The 18,777-nt window shown below is 49.3% G+C and overlaps 1 protein-coding gene across 1 annotated transcript in view; it reads left to right on the top strand.

The window, feature by feature from the left end:
* The first annotated feature begins 4,077 nt into the window (after positions 1 to 4,077).
* col6a1 (collagen, type VI, alpha 1) overlaps positions 4,078 to 18,777 on the top strand; it is a 98,795-nt gene continuing 84,095 nt past the window's right edge. The window contains exons 1-2 of the mRNA XM_038787136.1: positions 4,078 to 4,338; positions 4,810 to 4,939. Of these exons, the coding sequence (XP_038643064.1) occupies positions 4,251 to 4,338; positions 4,810 to 4,939 (218 nt within the window). The 5' untranslated portion in view covers positions 4,078 to 4,250. The remainder of the gene's footprint in view (positions 4,339 to 4,809; positions 4,940 to 18,777) is intronic.

Below are 18,777 nucleotides of genomic sequence, written 5' to 3'. Positions count from 1 at the left end.
AGAGGTTGCGATTTACCAGCTGCATCCCGTTGGAGTCGGGACGGGGTGCTGCTGGTAGATCACGGCCTCTTTTGGAATTCCTGATGGCCATTATGCCCCTTGAGATCTAACAAGACCTTAAGAGCTCACTTAAGTAGGCAAATGCTGGATCTAACTGAGACACAGGATCTACCAGCCTCACTGAGGTGACCACAATCAGGTGCTGTTTAGCAATGGTCCCCATAAATGAGGGCCAGGCGGAATGGCGTGAGAGGGGGTCCCAGGCAATTGGGAACCCCGTTTTCTTGGCCTCTAGGCAGGATGGCACCCTGGCACTGCTGATGCTACCTGGTCACCCTGGTACTGCTAGCCTGGCACCCTGGCAGTACCACCTAGGTGTCACCCTGGCACTGCTGGGGTACCCAGGTGGCACTGCCAGGGTTCCAGTCTGGAAGTGCTAAGGTGTCCAGGTGGCATTTTTTCCATGCCAAAGATCGGACCCAGGAGTGCCCTGCCTGTATGAGGTGGGGTGCGGACCCCCCCCAACAGATGAGTTGGAGTGTTGGGAGGCTCAGGAGGTTACGTTGGGGCGGCCGAGTCTTTGGGGCGCCTTTAAAAATGGGGCCCCGTTCTCTTCCTGGACTGACAAGTGGAGATCCAAGCTGCAAGCGCTGGGAACAACTCTGCTAATCCCACCCAGAATGGGACTCTGTTGTTTTCTCATTAGGTCGCGCCAGAGAGATGATGGATCTGTGGATGAAAGATTTAGGATTAAAAAAATGTCCTTATGCATCAGGCAAGAGGGTGTTCTCTAGATTAGTAGCCAACTGCAAACAATTATGTGAAGGAACATCTTAACAGAAAGTAAGAATTATTAGGACAGAATAAAGCTGGAAGCTCAGGAGTTGTTGAAATTTTATTTGGCCTTGTGATATGTTTTTCGGTAGCGCCCTTGTTTCCAAAGAATTCTATGAGGAAGTTTAACATAACTGCCTGCTTCACTGCGGCCAACATCCATGGACAGCATCCCAGCTATTGTTTGGCATTGAAACCGATCCCAACTGGATTCGGGTTGGACAAGATGCGAGAGCAGTGTTGTACTGAGGACCCCCACAGTACTGCTGCACCCCCGATCCCCCCCCCCCCCCCCCCCCCCACCCCTCAACCCTTTCAGCAGCAGAAGCAAAGAAAGGCAAATTTAAAATTGCATTGCGCCTTCCCTGAGCTTAGGCAATCCAAAGCATATCACAGCCAATGAAGCACCCGTACCTTTGTAATGTGGGAAACATTGCTGCCAAGATGTGCTCAGCAAGATCCCGCAATGAGATGAAATAACCAGATCATCTGTTTGTAGTGATGTTGATCGAAGCATAAATATTGACCAGGACACTTGGGGGAACTCAAGTTCTTTCCAACAAGTAGAGGCCTGGGAATTTTCATACCCACCTGAGCAGGCAGACAATTAAGGCTGGTTTAGCACACTGGGCTAAATCGCTGGCTTTTAAAAGCAGACCAAGGCAGGTCGGCAGCACGGTTCAATTCCCGTACCTGCCTCCCCAAACAGGCGCCGGAATGCGGCGACTAGGGTCTTTTCACAGTAACTTCATTGAAGCCTACTCGTGACAATAAGCAATTTTCATTTCATTTCATTTGTACTTTGTCGCACCTCAGACAGTGCATCACTCCCACAGTGGGCATAGGAGTCTCAGCCCAGATTTTTGGATTCAGATGCTGGAGGAGGATTTGAACCCATAATGTTCTGTCTCTGAGATCAGAATGTTATCCACTGAGCTACTGATAGCACAAACGTGGAAGATGGCACCACATCACTACTTCAAACCCAAAAAGTAAAAACTTTTAAGATTCATTGTCATGAGGGAATCCTCCTGATGTACACTTTTTAAAGTAATTTTTTTCTAGCAGTATCTGTATACTAAATCAGCCCTGATGATTATAATACTTTATGCATACTTTCAATGAACTGTGTGGCGACTGGGGGCTTTTCACAATAACTTCATTGCAGTGTTAATGTAAGCCTACTTGTGACAATAATAAAGATTATGATTATTAAATCACACCTTTCTTTCTTTTTAGTCTCAACTGATCTAATACAGGTATTTAAGGTAGAAAGATTGATCAGGTAGACGTAGGGAAGATGTTTCCACTTGTAGGGGAGGCAAGATATAAGAATGAATATACGAATTGTGTAAACAGTTTTGGTCCCCTTATTTAGATATACTGGCATTGGACACAGTCCAGAGAAGGTTCACTAGGTTGACCCTGGGTATGCAGGGGTTTTCCTATCAGGAGAGGGTAAGTAGATTGGGTCTGTACTCATTGGAGTTTGGAAGAATGAGAGGCGACCTTTTTGAGACATATAGGATTCTCAGGGGGTTTGACAGGGTGGATGCAGAGGATGTTTTCCCTTGAGGGAGAGTCTACGACAAGAGGACATAATCTCAGAGTAAGGGGTCACCCATTTAAGACAGAGATGAGGAGGAATCTCTTCTCTCAAAGGTTTGTAATTCTGTGGATTTTTTTACTCCAGAGGTTGGGTCGTTAAATAAGTTGAAGGTTGATATTTTTCACGAGTAAGGGGATAAAGAGTTATGGGGATAAAATGGGTAAGAGGAGATGAGGGTTTTCATACCATATCAATCATGGTCCATGAATGGTGGAGCAGACTCGATGCTCTCCTTCTGCTCCTACATCTTATGGTCTTCTAGTCACTAATACATCCAATAGGGAATTCAGGAGAAGCTTCTTTATCCAGAGCGTGGCGAGAATGTAGAACTCACTGCCTTGCTCTTCATCAAAATAGAGCGCTGAGATCTTTTATACCCACCTGAGAGAGCAGACAGAGCCTCAACTTTAGCACCTCATCCGAAAGACTCCTCCTCCAACCTTGCAGCAGTCCCTCAATAGGGCACTGGAATGTCAACATTGCTTTTTGCACTCAAGTCCTGAGTGAGACTTACAACGAGAACCATCTGAAGCAGAGGTGAGGGTGTGACCAGCAGAGCTGCAGTTGATCAATCCATGAGGGAGAACTTGACTCGAAGGTCGGGATTGATGAAGAGGCCTGCGAGGAGGTTAGAGGAGCAGACACACTACCATAGCCAATTAGACTGAGTGGTTGGTGTCTGTGTTGTACGTTCTATGTAATTCCACATGAGCAGAGTTAATGGGTTTGTGATGACAGGTGAGAGAGTGTCAGGAGGGGATTAGCAATTGTAAAACAGGACCCCATTTCGGACTGAGATGAGGAGAAATCTCATCATGAAAGAGCACTCCATCTAGGCCAACGCCTCCACCCCATTCCTGTAACCCAATAACCCTATCTATCTTTTGGACATTGAGGGGCAATTTAGCACGGCCAATCCACCTCACCTGCACATCTTTGGCCTGTGGGAGGAAACTGGAGCGCCAGGAGGAAACCCACGCACACACAGGGAGAACGTGTAAACTCCAGTCACCTAAGGTCGGAATTGAACCTGGGAGATGTGAGGCAGCAGTGCTAACCACTGTGCTGCCGTGCACCCATATAACCCATCTATCCTATTTGCTTTTGAAAGTCCCTATTAAATCTGTTTTTAGGCAATGTGTTCTGGAGCCTAACAACACAGAGTGTAAATAAAAAGCCCTCTCATCTTCTTTTCCCAGTTATCTCAAATCTAGGTGTCCTCGGATTGCTGGTCCACCTGTGGAAACAATTTCTGCATCAAAACTACATTCAGTCATGTAGGGGTGATGATGGGGCCCATTTAGCTCTCACACACAAAACAATAGCCTGTTTAAATATAGACCCACACACTTATAGAGTGCTGGGAGCTAAAACTGCCAGCAATGATGGGCGTGACCCAAAAGGGGTGGGGGACTAAGGGGGTTCTCGACATTGAATTCTTTCAAATTAAATATAAAATGTTCACCTTCATTTAGAAAACATATAGAAAAGTATGTTTCAAATGTGTCGGCAAAATGCAATCTTGTTGACTGCGATGTATAAATTGAGCTTGATTATAAGAGTAAGGCTTTTGGCATCTGGATAGTTCACACAGCTGTATGGAGACCGCATACTTTCCCGTTCCTAATTCCTGGCTGTCTGCTTAGGGCCAGCCTACTTCACAGTTGATCTCTGTCGGAAGCAGAGGCGCAGGCTTCAACTCTTCTCCTCAGCCTCTCTGCCTCTCCCACTGCCCTGCTCTCTCTGTTTAGCTTCTCCCACAGTCCCTGTGTGCTCAGCACACAAGCCCACTAGAGTGGTGGCAGCCATGGCTTTGAAAATATTACTGCTCCTGTTTGAGCTTAGCTGCACATGGAACATCTTGCTGGCACAACAGGACAGTGGCTATCATCCAGGTGGGTGCTTACAGTGCTTATTACGGACAAAGTTTGAACTGTTTGCAAGGAAATTCTTTAAAAGTGACAGGATTGCTTTGGGTTTACGAATACTACAGGCTGACGTGTGAAATCAACTTTAACCAAAACCTTATCGCATTTATTCTGCGCAGGATCCTTCTTGATTAACGAATATAACTTGCAGCCTGGACTTCAGGTGTAGACAATGAAAAGGAAAAGAATTCTAGTGCCTGCTATTCCATGCCTAACGTTTTTTGGGGGTTTCTTTCCAGGGTAAAACAATCAGATTGGCAAGTTATGCAAGAAGGTGAAGGTCGTTGCTTGTATGTTAATGAGGTTTTGATTTGCAAACTTCACTTGCAAATTGTAACAAAGCAGTTTTGCTGGACCGTTAAGTGTGAGACAGCTTTCAAGCCTATTCTTGATCCATTCCAAGCACCAGTTTATTCCTATCATTCCTTGTTTTCACAGATTGCCCTGTTGATCTATTCTTTGTGCTGGACACATCTGAAAGTGTTGCTTTAAGAGTTCAGCCCTATGGGTCCCTTGTAGACCTTGTCAAGAAGTTCACAACCAATTTCGTCGACAAGCTACAAAACTGGTAATGGTCGCATTCTTTGCTGTTGTATTCCTTTCACTGTACATAGCTGCACCGTAAGTGGAAAGAAATGATTACTTGTAATTCTCCTTTCATCTGAAGGTGGCACTGCAGGTTGAGCGAGAAAGGTTACCTCCACTTAAACTGGTTCTTTCTCCAAATCTTGCCATTTTAAAAAAGTCTGCATACCTCTTTTGTGATCTCTCATCTTCACATTGCTCCCTTCCTAATGTGGCAGCGCTAATGACTCGGTTCTACATCGAGGGGAGGGGATTTGTATCTACTGCCAGTATGGTCAAGTGGCCATTTTAATCGGTTAAACAGGGTTGGTGGTTTGTTATTGTGACAATATTGCACAGATTTCTGCCAGTAGCTCAGTTTGGGGCCTGAGTATCAGAGCAGCAAAAATGGCAGCAGAACCCCACAGTTCACATGCATAGCGACCTGCTGCATTTACATAGTCCCTTCAACTACAACAAAATGTCCCCAAGGTGCTGCCCAGTGTTACCAGGTAAAACTAGACGCTAAACCACGTGATGAGGGGTTTTCGGACGGATGGTTTTCAAGGGTGGCACAGTGGCACAGTGGTTAGCACAGCTGCTTCACAAGCCAAGGACCTAGGTTAGGTTCCACCCTTGGGTGAATGTCTGTGGAGTTTGCATGTTTTCCACATGTCTGCGTGGGTTTACATAGAACAGTACAGCACAGAACAGGCCCTTCGGCCCTCGATGTTGTGCCGAGCAATGATCACCCTACTTAAACCCACGTAACCCGTATACCCGTAACCCAACAATCCCCCCATTAACCTTACACTACGGGCAATTTAGTATGGCCAATCCACCTAACCCGCACATCTTTGGACTGTGGGAGGAAACCGGAGCACCCGGAGGAAACCCACGCACACACGGGGAGGACGTGCAGACTCCACACAGACAGTGACCCAGCCGGGAATCGAACCTGGGACCACTGGAGCTGTGATGCATCGATGCTAACCACCATGCTACCGTGAGGCCCCAGTTTCTTGCGGATGCTCCTGCTTCCACCCACAGTCCAACAGTGTGCAGGTTAGGTGGGGCTACAGGGAAAGGGTGGGGGAGTGGGCCTAGGTAGGTTGCTCTTTTAGAGGGTTGGTGGAGACTCAATGGACCAAATGTCCTCCTGCACTGTAGGAATTCTAGGTGACCAAAGACCTGTCAAAGGGACATCTTAAATGAGTAAAGGGGGATGGAAGAGTTGGGGGGGGGGGGGGGGGGGGGGGTGAAGTATTGAGCACAGGACGTTGACAGCTGAAGACGTGGCCACCAATGTTAGGGTAATGAATATCCAGATGTGCAAGGGGTTAAAAAAATCATGAGGCATGTTAGTAAACTGCCCGGTGGAAAATTATGGACTTAATCACATTATAGAACACAGGGTCAAGAGTATTAACATTTAGATAGGACCGGTCATGATGTCAGGATGTCCCATGCATCCAACAATGTAATTTTTTTAAAAATTGAATCATTGTTGTAATTATAAAATCATACAGTACAGCAGGAGATAATTTGGCCATTGGGCCTGTGCTAGCTCTGTGATAGAATAATTCAATTGGCTTATTCCTCTACTCTTTCCCTGTAGCCCTGCAATCTTCCTTACTTTTTTCTAACCTTTATCAGGATCTTTTTTTAAAAGTTACTCCTGGACCTGATTCCACCACATTTCAGGCACTGTATTCCGGATTAAAAACGTGCTGAGTAGGAGAAACATTCCATCATCTTGCCCCTGATTCTTTTGCCAACTCTGTTTCCCAAGTTAACAAACAGAACTTTGATCATGACTGACAAATCTGGGGCGGGATTCTCCCCTACCTGGCGGGACGGGGGTGTCCCGGCGTAGGGGAGTGGTGCCAACCACTCCAGGGTCGGGCCTCCCCAAAGGTGCGGTATTCTCCGCACCTTTGGGGGCTAGCACCGGGCCGGAGCGGTTGGCACCACGCCGACTGGTGCAAAAACCGGCACCAGCGGCCTTTCAGGCCCGCCGCCCGGCAGCGGGGCTGGCCGAAAGGCTTTCACCGGTTTGCGCATGCGCCGCCGCTGACGTCACCACCGGCGCATGCGCGCTGTGGGTTTCTCTTCCGCTTCCGCCATGGCGGAGGCCGTGACGGCGGCGGAGGAGAAAGAGTGCCCCCAGGTCACTGGCCCGACCCCTGATTGGGGGGCCCCAATTGTGGGCCTGGCCACTGTGGGGGCACCCCCGGGGTCCGATCGCCCCGCGCCCCCCCCCCCCCCCCAGGACCCCGGGGGCCCGGTCGCGCCGCCAATCCTGCCGCCACCAGAGGTGGTTCAAACCTCGGCGGCGGGAGAGGCCTCCCAGCGGCGGGACTTCGGCCCATCACGGGCCGGAGAATCTCCGCAGGGGCCTCGCCGATCGGAGTGGCGTGATTCCCGCCCCCGCCACTTCCCGGGTGGCAGAGAATCTCTGCCATGGCGGGGGCGGGATTTTCGGCGGCCCCAGGCGATTCTCCGACCCTGCTGGGGATTGGAGAATTTTGCCCCTGTTTTGTAGTGATGTTAGTTGAGAGAGAAATATTGGCCACAACACCCTCTCCTGTGCTTCCTTTATACAGCCACAACACCTTTCCCAACAGTAGAGTATAACATCTCATCTGGAGGGGGCAGTACCGCTGACAGTGCAGCACTCCCTCAGTGTTCCGTTAACATGTCAGCCTGGATTATACACTCAAGTTCCTGCAATTGAGATCACAGCTTCTGACTCAAAGGTAAGAGAGCTACTCATTGAGTCACAGCTGATACCTTGGCCAGGATTTTCTGGCCGCACTCACCACCAGGATCTTCCAGTCCCACCAAAAGCCAATGAGCTTGGCCATTGCTAGGCCGCATAATCTTGACACTTCTTACTTATGAAGTGATATACATGGTAATGGTTTCCAGTTCTATGAGAGGTGATTTGTTTTGTGGGCACAGTACTTGTTTAGGTGCACAAGATAACTTGAGGTTAATTCTTATTTGCCGTATATTAAAATACAACACTAGACGATAGATTTTCACTCTTTTCAACTAGTTTTACCAAGTGAGATGGCTATTGTCATAATAAAACTTATATTACCTAATTGAGTCATGTGCAGAAAGAGGCCATTTGACCCATCGAGTCTGCACCAACCATCTAAAAGAAAACCCTACCTAGGCTCTCACCCCCACCCTATCGCAGTAACCCAATATCCCCATCTAACCTTTTGGACAATAAGCGGCATTTTGCACGGCCAATCCACCTAACCCGCACATCTTTGGACTGGTGGAAAATAATGACACTGTACATGGTTAGCGAACAATCATCTCAAGCAGTTTCTGGTATGCAATCCAATTCATTCAGTGTCCAAGGTGCCTCTGTCCTCAGAGGTTTTGTTACCTCTGCATCAGGTATGTCTTCAGATTATTGTGCCTGTGCTTGCACAGTGTTCAAGGATAGATAGTTTAGGAGTTGATATCAAGTACTTGGAGCAGGATTTTCGATCGCATGAGGAGCCGGGACTGGAGATGGGCAGGCCACAATTTCCCAGTACTGACTGTGTGCCGGTACATTCCTGCCTCCCGGCCATTTTGGAACATTCCAGTTTGGCTAGGATATTAGGCACGTTGAGAGGCCCCTCTCCTGCCATGGACTGGAATTTCCCTCTCATCACATCTTCCGCCCCCCCCCCTCCTGGAATTCTTTCCTGGAATGTGGGTGTTACTGGCAAGGCCAGCCTGTCCCAATTTGCCCTTGAACAGAGTGGCTGGCTCAGCCATTTCAAAGGGCAGTTATGAATCAACCACATTCTGTGATTGATTCTGTCTAATATCTAATGGCTGTCCAGCAACAACCCCGATTTAAGATTGTTAGTTGAAATCGCAGTGTGGCTCACTTACAAATGCCAGAAGCCTATATATATTCAGATGCAGAGTCCTGTCCTTTGCAGTCAGAAGGGGCAAGTACACCATTGCACCTTTTTCATCAAAACAGAAGCTAAGGGGAACAGTAATTTCCCAGTTTGTTCCCCAAGGAAATCCCTTGAACAATCAGAGCCAACCTGCCCAGTTTGAATTTCAACAAAATGTGAACGTCGGCCGACCGCACTGCACATGCGCGATGGTGCACAGAACGTGCTGACGTCAGCGTCATGACATGTCCAAATTGTGGTTCCGCCCAGTTAAAGCGGCAATGTCCAGCCAAAGGAAGGCAATGTCTACAGTGTGGAAAGCCTGGGCATTACTCGGCCTTCTGCAGGTCCGCCCCACTGAGCAACAGCCAGCGATCCCAGCTGCAGCGCAGACGTGCCCGCTGCGTACAACAAGGCATGCAGGATTCTGATCCCGACAGCCCAATGGACCCCGATGCTGACTGCCTCGAGTCTCCATACTGGGCGGGCATAATCACCACGCGCGAGCTGGCCTCCACCATGCCTGCAAACCGCCTTTCAATCCTCACTATGGATCCTGACGACAAGTGGTGTGCTGTCATCACGGTTAACCAGTCTCGCATCCGATTTAAATTGGACACTGGCGCATCTGCAAACCTCATATCAGAGTCGGACCTCAACAGCATCTGAGACCAACCTAGCATTCTTCCACCAGCCTGCCAGCTCCTTGACTACAATGGCAATGCCATAACTGCCAGTGGATCGGGTCAGCTAGGTGTATCTCACAAGGCCATCAAAGTGACGTTACAATTCGAGATAGTCCGGCCTGACAAAGCATTCCTGCTCGGTGCTCGCGCATGCAAACCCCTAAATCTGGTCCAGCGTGTGCATGCCATGTCCTCGACACCGGCGACTGCCTCGCCCATTGTAAATCTCCAGGCTGAGATAGACGACATTCTCACGCAATACCACAACGTGTTTGATGGAATGGACACGCTCCTATATCGTTACAAGATATTGCTCAAACTGAATGCCATCCCAGTCATCCATGCACCGCGTCGGATGCCGGCTCCTCTCAGGGATTGTCTGAAAACGCAGCTACGAGAGCTCCAAGACCAGGGTATCATCTCAAAGGTAACGGAACAAACAGACTGGGTCAGCTCCATGGTCTGCGTCAAGAAACACTCTGGTGAACCCCGCATTTGCATTGATCCTAAAGACCTGAATTGCAACATCATGTGCAAGCACTACCTGATCCCAAAGCGTGAAGAGTTAACCTTGAGATGGCTCATGCCAAATTCTTTACCAAGCTGTGCGCATCCCGTGGGTTCTGGCAGATACAGATGGACGAGTCCAGTCGGAAGTTGTGCACGTTTAACACTCCGTTCGGCAGGTATTGCTACAACCGCATGTCTTTTGGTATCATCTCAGCTTCCAAAGTATTTCATTGCAGAGTGGAACAAATGATGGAGGGCATCGAGGGGGTGTGAGTCTATGTAGACGACGTGATCAGCTGGTCCATGACGCCCGAGGATCACATTGCCCGCCTCAAACAAGTTTTCCAGCGGATTCATGAAAATGGCCTCCAACTCAACAGGGCCAAATGCTCATTTGGTTGGTCCGCTATCAAGTTTCTGGGTGGCCACATTTCACAGCAGGGTATGCAACCTGACGCCGACAAGGTGCTGGCAATCAATGCCATGAAGACCCCAGAGGACAAAAAGGTGGTCCTCTGTTTTCTCGGGATGGTGAATTTTCTCGGGATATTTTTTCCCAACATGGCATCCCACACCACAGCCCTCCGGCATCTCGTAAAAAAGTCGACAGTGTTCCAGTGGCTTCCCGCACATCAAGCGGAGTGGATTAAGCTGAAGCCGAAGCTCACCACAGCCCCAATACTGGAATTCTTTGACCCAACCAAGGATACCAAGGTATCCACAGACGCAAGCCAGGACGGCATTGGGGCGGTGCTCCTCCAGCGAGACGACTCCTCGTCCTGGGCTCCAGTGGCATATGCCTCCAGGGCCATGACTCCGACTGAACAACGGTATGCCCAGATCGAGAAGGAGTGATTGGGTCTTCTGACAGGAATAGTCAAGTTTCATGACTATGTATACGGCCTGCCGAAGTTCATGGTGGAAACAGACCACAGGCCTTTAGTCCACATAATCCAAAAGGATTTAAATGACATGACACCTTGGCTGCAGCGAATTCTTCTTCGTCTCCGCCGATATGACTTCGAACTCGTCTACACACCGGGTAAGGAACTGATCGTCGCGGATTCCCGATCCATCACCACGCCATGTGAACAGGGCGACTTCATTCGCCACATTGATGCACAGGTGCAGTTGTGTACCAGCAACCTCCCAGCCACTGATGAACGAGTTATACAAATACGGAAAGAAACTGCCAAAGATCCCCTACTGCAGCGCGTGATGAAGCACCTCGCCCATGGCTGGCAAAAGGGGCAGTGCCCCCAGTTCTTCAACATTAAGGACGAGCTGACGGTTGTTGAGGGGATCCTTCTTAAACGATATAGAATCATCATTCCCCAAAGCATGCAAAACATGGTGCACAGGCAGATCCTGAGGGTCACCTGAGGGTCTAGAAATGTCGACGCAGAGCTCGGCAGGCAGTTTACTGGCCTGGCATCAGCCAGGACATTGCCAACACAGTCCTCAACTGCCAGAAATTTCATCCAGCTCAGCCCAAGGAAATGCTGCAACAGCACAAGATTGTGACTTCTCCGTGGTTCAAAGTGGGGATAGACCTCTTTCACGCCAATGGGCGTGATTACGTGCTCCTGGTCGACTACTTCTCCAGCTACCCGGAAGTGGTGAAACTGTCGGACCTCACGTCCAAGTCCGTCATCAGAGCCTGCAAAAAGACGTTTGCCAGGCACGGGATACCACTCACAGTAATGAGTGACAATGGTCCATGTTCTACAGCCAAGAGTGGTCCGACATTGCACGATCCTACCACTTTAGTCATATCACATCAAGTCCCCATTACCCGCAATCAAATGGGAAGGCTGAGAAAGGGGTCCATATTGTCAAGCAGTTGCTGTGCAAGGCTGCAGACTCAGCCTCGGATTTCAACCTGGCGCTGTTGGCATACAGGGCAACCCCTCTGTTGACTGGTCTGTCTTTGGCGCAGCTGCTCAAGTACCGCAACCTGAGGATGACTGTTCCAGCCATCCATGTTCCAGACCTTGACCACCTCACGGTGCTGCAGAAGGTGCAGCGATCCAGGGACCAGCAAAAGATCGCGTATGATGCTCATGCCACGTATCTGCCTGTGCTGGCTCCAGACGATGTTGTTCCCGTTCAGCTGCCTGAGGGACGTTGGTCAGCCCCAGCTGTTGTCGTCAGACAGGCTGCTCCCAGGTCTTTCATTGTCCAAATGGCTGATGGCCCCATTGTACGGCGCAACAGGAGGGCGCTGCGTAAAGTTCCCTGCCCATCACCCGATCGCACCTCTCCGCATGTCATCATGCCTCCTCCGGACGTCTTGCACCACGAGGCCACCGATCTGGCATCGATCCCACCTGTCCACAAGGCCACCGAGATGGCAGCCATCCCGCCTGTCCAGGTGCCGGCGCCCCCTCCCTCTATCTCTGCGGCGATCGACAAGAATTAGTCACCCACCACAAAGACTGAATCTATAGACTTAAATCTTGTAAATTTGTTCAGTTTGCTCTGGATCTGCACGATAGACACCTTTGAGGGGCATAGCCTCAAAATAAGGGGAAGTAGATTTAGGACTGAGTTTAGGAGGAACTTCTTCACCCAAAGGGTTGTGAATCTATGGAATTCCTTGCCCAGTGAAGCAGTTGAGGCTCCTTCATTACATGTTTTTAAGGTAAAGATAGATAGTTTTTTGAAGAATAAAGGGATTAAGGGTTATGGTGTTCGGGCCGGAAAGTGGAGCTTAGTCCACAAAAGATCAGCCATGATCTAATTGAATGGCGGAGCAGGCTCGAGGGGCCAGATGGCCTACTCCTGCTCCTAGTTCTTATGTTCTTATGTTCTTCCCATGTACATATGTACATGCATATACAGCCACGTTCCAAAATTCATTTTAAAAGAGGGAGATGTCATAATATCCACTCATGTATATCATGAGATGCAGACAGGCAGTGATTGACACACAGGATAACCAATGAACACACACGACACAGAACAACCAATCACCAGACAGGAAACCACCACTATAAAGCCCACAGGGCATTAAGGCTCTCCCTCTCTCACAGGACACGGCTAGGGCGATAGTCGCAGTGCACAGGCCAATGAAAATCATCACCATGTGGTAGAGAGCTAGTCTGGTCAAGCCAGTGGGACATTATCAGTTAGGTTAATAGAGTGTCAACCCACAGCAGATTATGTACAGCAATCAACAGGTTCAATAAAACAGTGTTGGACCGTCTCCTGTGTTGGAAGCCTATTTTTCGTTTTACTGCGTCCAGTTGCAGTCGATGTTAGACCAGCACAGAGAACACATCATCTATGACGCTCATAAATTTATCCATCTCAATCATATCCTCCCTCAGTCTCCTCTGAGTCTGGATGACTCATATGATGACACATAAAATGCCGGATATTGGAATTTCCCATTCCATTGAGGACAGTACCTAATGAAAAAGGAGACATTTCAGAAAGCCCATTAGTGGATACACTGCAAATTCACCAGGATTATAACAAGAATTAATAAAGGACAATTATTAGGAAAGATTTAGGGCAATTAACAGTATAACATTTCCTCGTGTAGGGGTGTCCCAAACAGGAGAGTGTAACCCTAAAATGAGAGCGAGACCACTTGGCGGACATACCAGAAAACACACAAAGAATCGTGGAAATCTGGAAACTTAACTCCCATATGTTACTTGGAGATTGGGGTGGGAGTGGTCATTTGAAAATTGCTGCATTTTTGTTAACCAAAGGAATTAAGGTGGCAAAGAATCAAGATGGGCAATGTAATTGAGTGCCAGATCAACCTGATTGTTAGAACAAGATCCAGGGGCGGACCCATAAGACAATACGAAATAAGAACAAGAGTCAGTCAGATAGTGGCTGTTCCAACATCCCTCACGCCCACTTTCCTGCCCTTTCCTCATAACCATTGATTCCCTTCCTGATCAAGAATCTATCCATCTCAGACTTAAATATACACAAGGATTTTTCCTATATCTCTCTGTGCCCTCTGTACCTAGACTCTCCCATGAGGGGAAACATCCTCTCAGCATTTACCCTGTCAAACACCTTAAGAAACCCATGGGTAAGCTTCTACGTTGGCTGACGCCAAAATCAGGAAAGGTGATTGCGCTAAGAATCAGTCATGAGGCCAAAACCGTGGCCAGTGCAGGCGCCAGCCAGAATGCCATGCTCCGGTGCCTCAACAGCGGCGCCAATGCATTCTACTCCACACCTGGGTGGCACGATAGCACAGTGGTTAGCACAGTTGCTTCACAGCTCCAGGGTCCCAGGATCGACTCCCGACTTGGGTGACTGTCTGTGCGGAGTCTGCATGTTCTCCGTGTGTTTGCGTGGGTTTCCTCCGGGTGCTCCGGTTTCCTCCCACAGTCCAAAGATGTGCATGTTAGGTGGATTGGCCAGGCTAAATTGCCCTTAGGTTAGGTGGGGTTACTGGGTTACGGGGATGGGGTGGAGGTGATGGGCTCTTTCCAAGAGTCGGTGCAGACTCGATGGGCCGAATGACCTCCTTCTGCACTGTAAATTGTATGATTCTATTACACAGTAAATGTCATTGACATATCATTAGCGGACCTGACCTGAAATTCTCCTCCAGGAGGAATTGCCAATGGGGGAGGTTCACTTGTGGTTTCAAAAATCGGGAAACAGTTGATGTGGCTGCGGAGGGAGAGAGAGGGCTTATGGAAAGTGTCCAACACCACCATAGTGCGACAGTTGCGCCATTGGCTGGGGGGTTGCTTCAAGGCTGGGGGAAGTAGCAGGGGGCAGCCAGGAGGTGGGTCTTGGGGTCGGGGTGGACGAGCATGGAACGCCATTGCCACAGCCTGCAAGACAGCCATGTGACTGCACACACCGCTGACTTCCCACTGTGAACTTCGTGCTACGGGTTGCATGGATGTCCCCCGGCACAGCCCTAGGTTCCCGCTGGACTCATCAACAGGATGGTGGCGCTCCTGCGCAACTTGTTGGCTAGGATGAGTGTGTCTGCGGGAAGTGTGGTACTAATATGCAGGTGCAGCTTGTCAGCCTCTCGAGTGACAAACCTGATCCCGGCGAATCCAACACCATTTTTCAATGGAATTGGTTGTATTATATGTGGCATTGGTTTTAGCCCATCAACAGTTCCTGAATTATTCCTGAAGCAGTGCCAATTTTGCTGTTGGAAAAGTTCACCGATCCTGTCCCAGCGTCAGCACTTAGTTTCTGAGATGGAGAATCCCACCCCATGGGCGCGATTCTCCGCTCACGGGAAAAATCGGGAGGGCCGTCGTGAACTCGGCCGAGTTTCACGACGGCCTCGGAGGCCGCTCCTCGCCCCCCATTCTCCCCTCCCGGTGGGGCTAGGAGCAGCGCTCCATAACTCTCGGCTGCTGGGCGGTGCGCCAAGAGTGACGCGCCGGCGGCGCCTATGTGACGTCAACCGCGCATGCGCAGGTTGGCCGGCTCCAACTCGCGCATGCGCGGCTGACGACACGTCGGCTGACAGCTCGAACCCGCGCATGCGCGGTGGCCATCTTTCTCCTCAGCCGCCCCGCAAGACGTGGCAGCTTGATCTTGCCGGGCGGCGGAGGGGAAATAGTGCGTCCGATTGCGACGCCGGCCTGACGATCGGTGGGCACCGATCGCGGGCCTGTCCCCTCCCGGGCACAGTACTGGTGCTCATTCCCCACCAGGCCCCCTCCAAGCCCCAAACGGGCATCTCACGGAGTTTTCACGACGGCAGCGACCAGGTGTGGTTGCCGCCGTCATGAACGGGTCGCGAACAGCAGGCTGCTCGGCCCATCCGGGTCGGGGAATCGCCGGTCGCCGTGAAAAACGGCGAGCGGCGATTTATCCAAGCCGGGGGGGGGGGGGGGGGGGGGGGGGGGGGGAATCGCGGGGGGCACCAGGGGGTCGTGAATTAGTCGGGGGGCCCTCCCGCGATTCTCCCACGCGGCGTGGGGAGCGGAGAATCGCGCCCCTGATGTTTTAATGGGGTCACCTCCCATTCTTCTAAATTCCAATGAGTAGAGTCACAACTGTTTGTTCATAAGACAATCCCCCACAGCGCCAGGGACCCGGGTTCAATTCCGGCTTGGGTCACTGTCAGTGCGGAGTCTGCACATTCTCCTTATGCCTGCGGGGGTTTCCTCCGGGTGCTCCAGTTTCCTCCCACAAGTCCCAAAAGAGGTGCTGTTAGGTGAATTGAACATTCTGAATTCTCCCTCTGTGTACCCGAACAAGCGCCGGAATGTGGCAACTAGGGGCTTTTCACAGTAACTTCATTGTGGTGTTAATGTAAGCCAACTTGTGAAAATAATAACGATTATTATTATTACTACCGGGGGTCATCCTAGTTAACCTTTTCTGAACCGACCAATGAAATAATGGTGTGAATTCTCCGCCGGCGAGATTCTCCATTCCGTCGGCAGAGCAACCCCGCCCATGGACTTCCTGGTGCCATGGGGTGGAAGATCCCATTGGCCAGCAGCGGGAATGGAGAAAACCTCTACCAGCGATGGGGTGCCGCCGAGAAACACGTGACTGGGGAGGCACGGAATTTACCCCAATATCAATCCTTAAATACGGGGACCAAAACTGCTCACAGTGGCCTCTGCAGTACCTTGTACAGTTGCTACAAGACTTCCCCACTCTTATACTCCAACCCCCTTGAAATAAGGGTCAACACTTCATTCGCCTTCCTGATTACCAGCTCTACCTATGTGCTGGCTTTCTGTGTTTCATGCACAAGTTCCCCCGAGTTCCTTTGTGTTGCATCTTTCTGTAATTTTTATGTTTCAATAATAATCTGTTCCTTTGTTCCCCCTTCCAAAATTAACAGCTTCAGATTGTCCCATATTATACTCCATTTGCCAACCTTTTGGTCACCTATTAATATCTCTCTTTGAACTGTTTGTAATCTTCTCATAACTTGCCTTTCCACCTATTTTTGTGTCTGCAAATTTGACTACAGTACGTTCACTTCCTGTCTCCAAGTCATTAAGATATATGGTAAACTGTTGCAATCCCATCAATGATCCCTGTGGACCCCCACTGGTTACAAGTCACCAACCTGAAAAAGAACCCCTTATCCCCACTGCTGTTTCCTGCCAATTAGCCAATTCACTATCCATTCCAATTTCCTACTTCCAATACCATGGGCTCTTATCTTGTGACTGACCTTTTGTGAGGTACCTTGTTGAATGTCTTCTGGGAGTCCAAATGCAACACATCTACTGGTTCCCCTCTATCCACTCTGGTTGAGACTTCCTCAATAAACTCTTATAAATTAGTTCGGCGGGATTTCCCATTCATGAAGCCGCACTGACTCTGTTTGATTAGATTATGATTATCCAAAAGGCTGATATTACTTCCTTAACAATTCCAACAATAGATGGTAGGCTAATCGGCCTATAGTTACCTGCTTTTTGCCTCCGTCCATTTTTGAACAGGGGTGTCACATTGGCAGTTTTCCACTCCTGAGGTGCTTCTCCAGAATCCAAGGATTTTTGAAAAATTACAACCAATGCATCCACTCGCTCTGTAGCTACTTCTTTTAGGATTCTAGGATGCAAGTCATCAGGGCCAAGGGACCTATCTGCCTTTAGCGCCCCTTTTCCTGTCCTCCTATTGTCCACTGGAGCCAAGGAGGCTAAGAGGACATTTGATCAACATTTTATAAGTTCTAAAAAGTTTTGGTACATAGAACATACAGTGCAGAAGGAGGCCATTCGGCCCATCGAGTCTGCACCGACCCACTTAAGCCCGCACCTCCACCCCATCCCCGTAACCCAGTAACCCCTCCTAACCTTTTTGGACATTAAGGGCAATTTATCATGACCAATCCACCTAACCTACGGACTGTGGGAGGAAACCGGAGGGGAACCCATCAGTCACGGGGAGAACGTGCAAACTCCGCAGACAGTGACCCAGCGGGGCATCAACCCTGGGGCCCTGGCACTGTGAAGCCACAGCGCTATTCACTTGTGCAACCGTGCTGCCCATTTGGTAGAGCGAATAGGAAAAGGCTTGGGGTGTTAGTGACAAAAAAGTGTAAAAATAAGACACCATGAGATTGAGGAAAGAGATGAGGAGAAATGCATTTGCCTAGTGGCTTGACAGAATGTGAAAGTACTTTTACCAAAGGACTGGTTGAGGCAGAAATCATTCTATCTCTTAACGAAAAATAGTACAGATCTTTGAATAAAGGGAGGGCTACGGGGAGCAAGCAAGCCAATGGGATTCATTTGGATTTGCTCTAGAAAAGATCCTACTATATAGTTAGGATTTTCTTATGGAGAAATTTTCAAGGAATAAGCAAGGTTCAAGGTCATTCAACTGCCCGTGCTCTCCCTGTCCTGCATGAAATCATCTTCACTGCCTCATCAATGCAGTTTTTAACTCATTGTGCTTTAGGTAGCTGCATTGATTTATGTAGTTGTACAAATGAATTGCATTTCATTTGAAGGCAATTGTTCACTGAGTTTAATCCTACTGGTTTACCGGAGGAAATGAAACACTAGGTTGGCCGGAGTACCATCTCCAGCAATGCAATAGTCAGAATTGTCACTAATAACCTCCCCGTGTCCTATCATTTATTTCTCACTTCTCGGTGAGGTGCAATTGTATTAAGACAATTCATCATCAGCCATTTCACTCTATGAGCAAAACTAAAAGTTATTACCCCACTGTGTGCTGAAAGTAATGTTCACTTTGTGCAAGAGTGTAAAATGATGATAGTAGATCAGTAGCCGACG

The sequence above is a fragment of the Scyliorhinus canicula genome, chromosome 2 (assembly GCF_902713615.1).
Source record: "Scyliorhinus canicula chromosome 2, sScyCan1.1, whole genome shotgun sequence".
Classification (NCBI taxonomy): Eukaryota; Metazoa; Chordata; class Chondrichthyes; order Carcharhiniformes; family Scyliorhinidae; genus Scyliorhinus; species Scyliorhinus canicula.
Note: the sequence above shows the minus strand (reverse complement) of the source record. Positions and strands in the feature narration are given on the sequence as shown.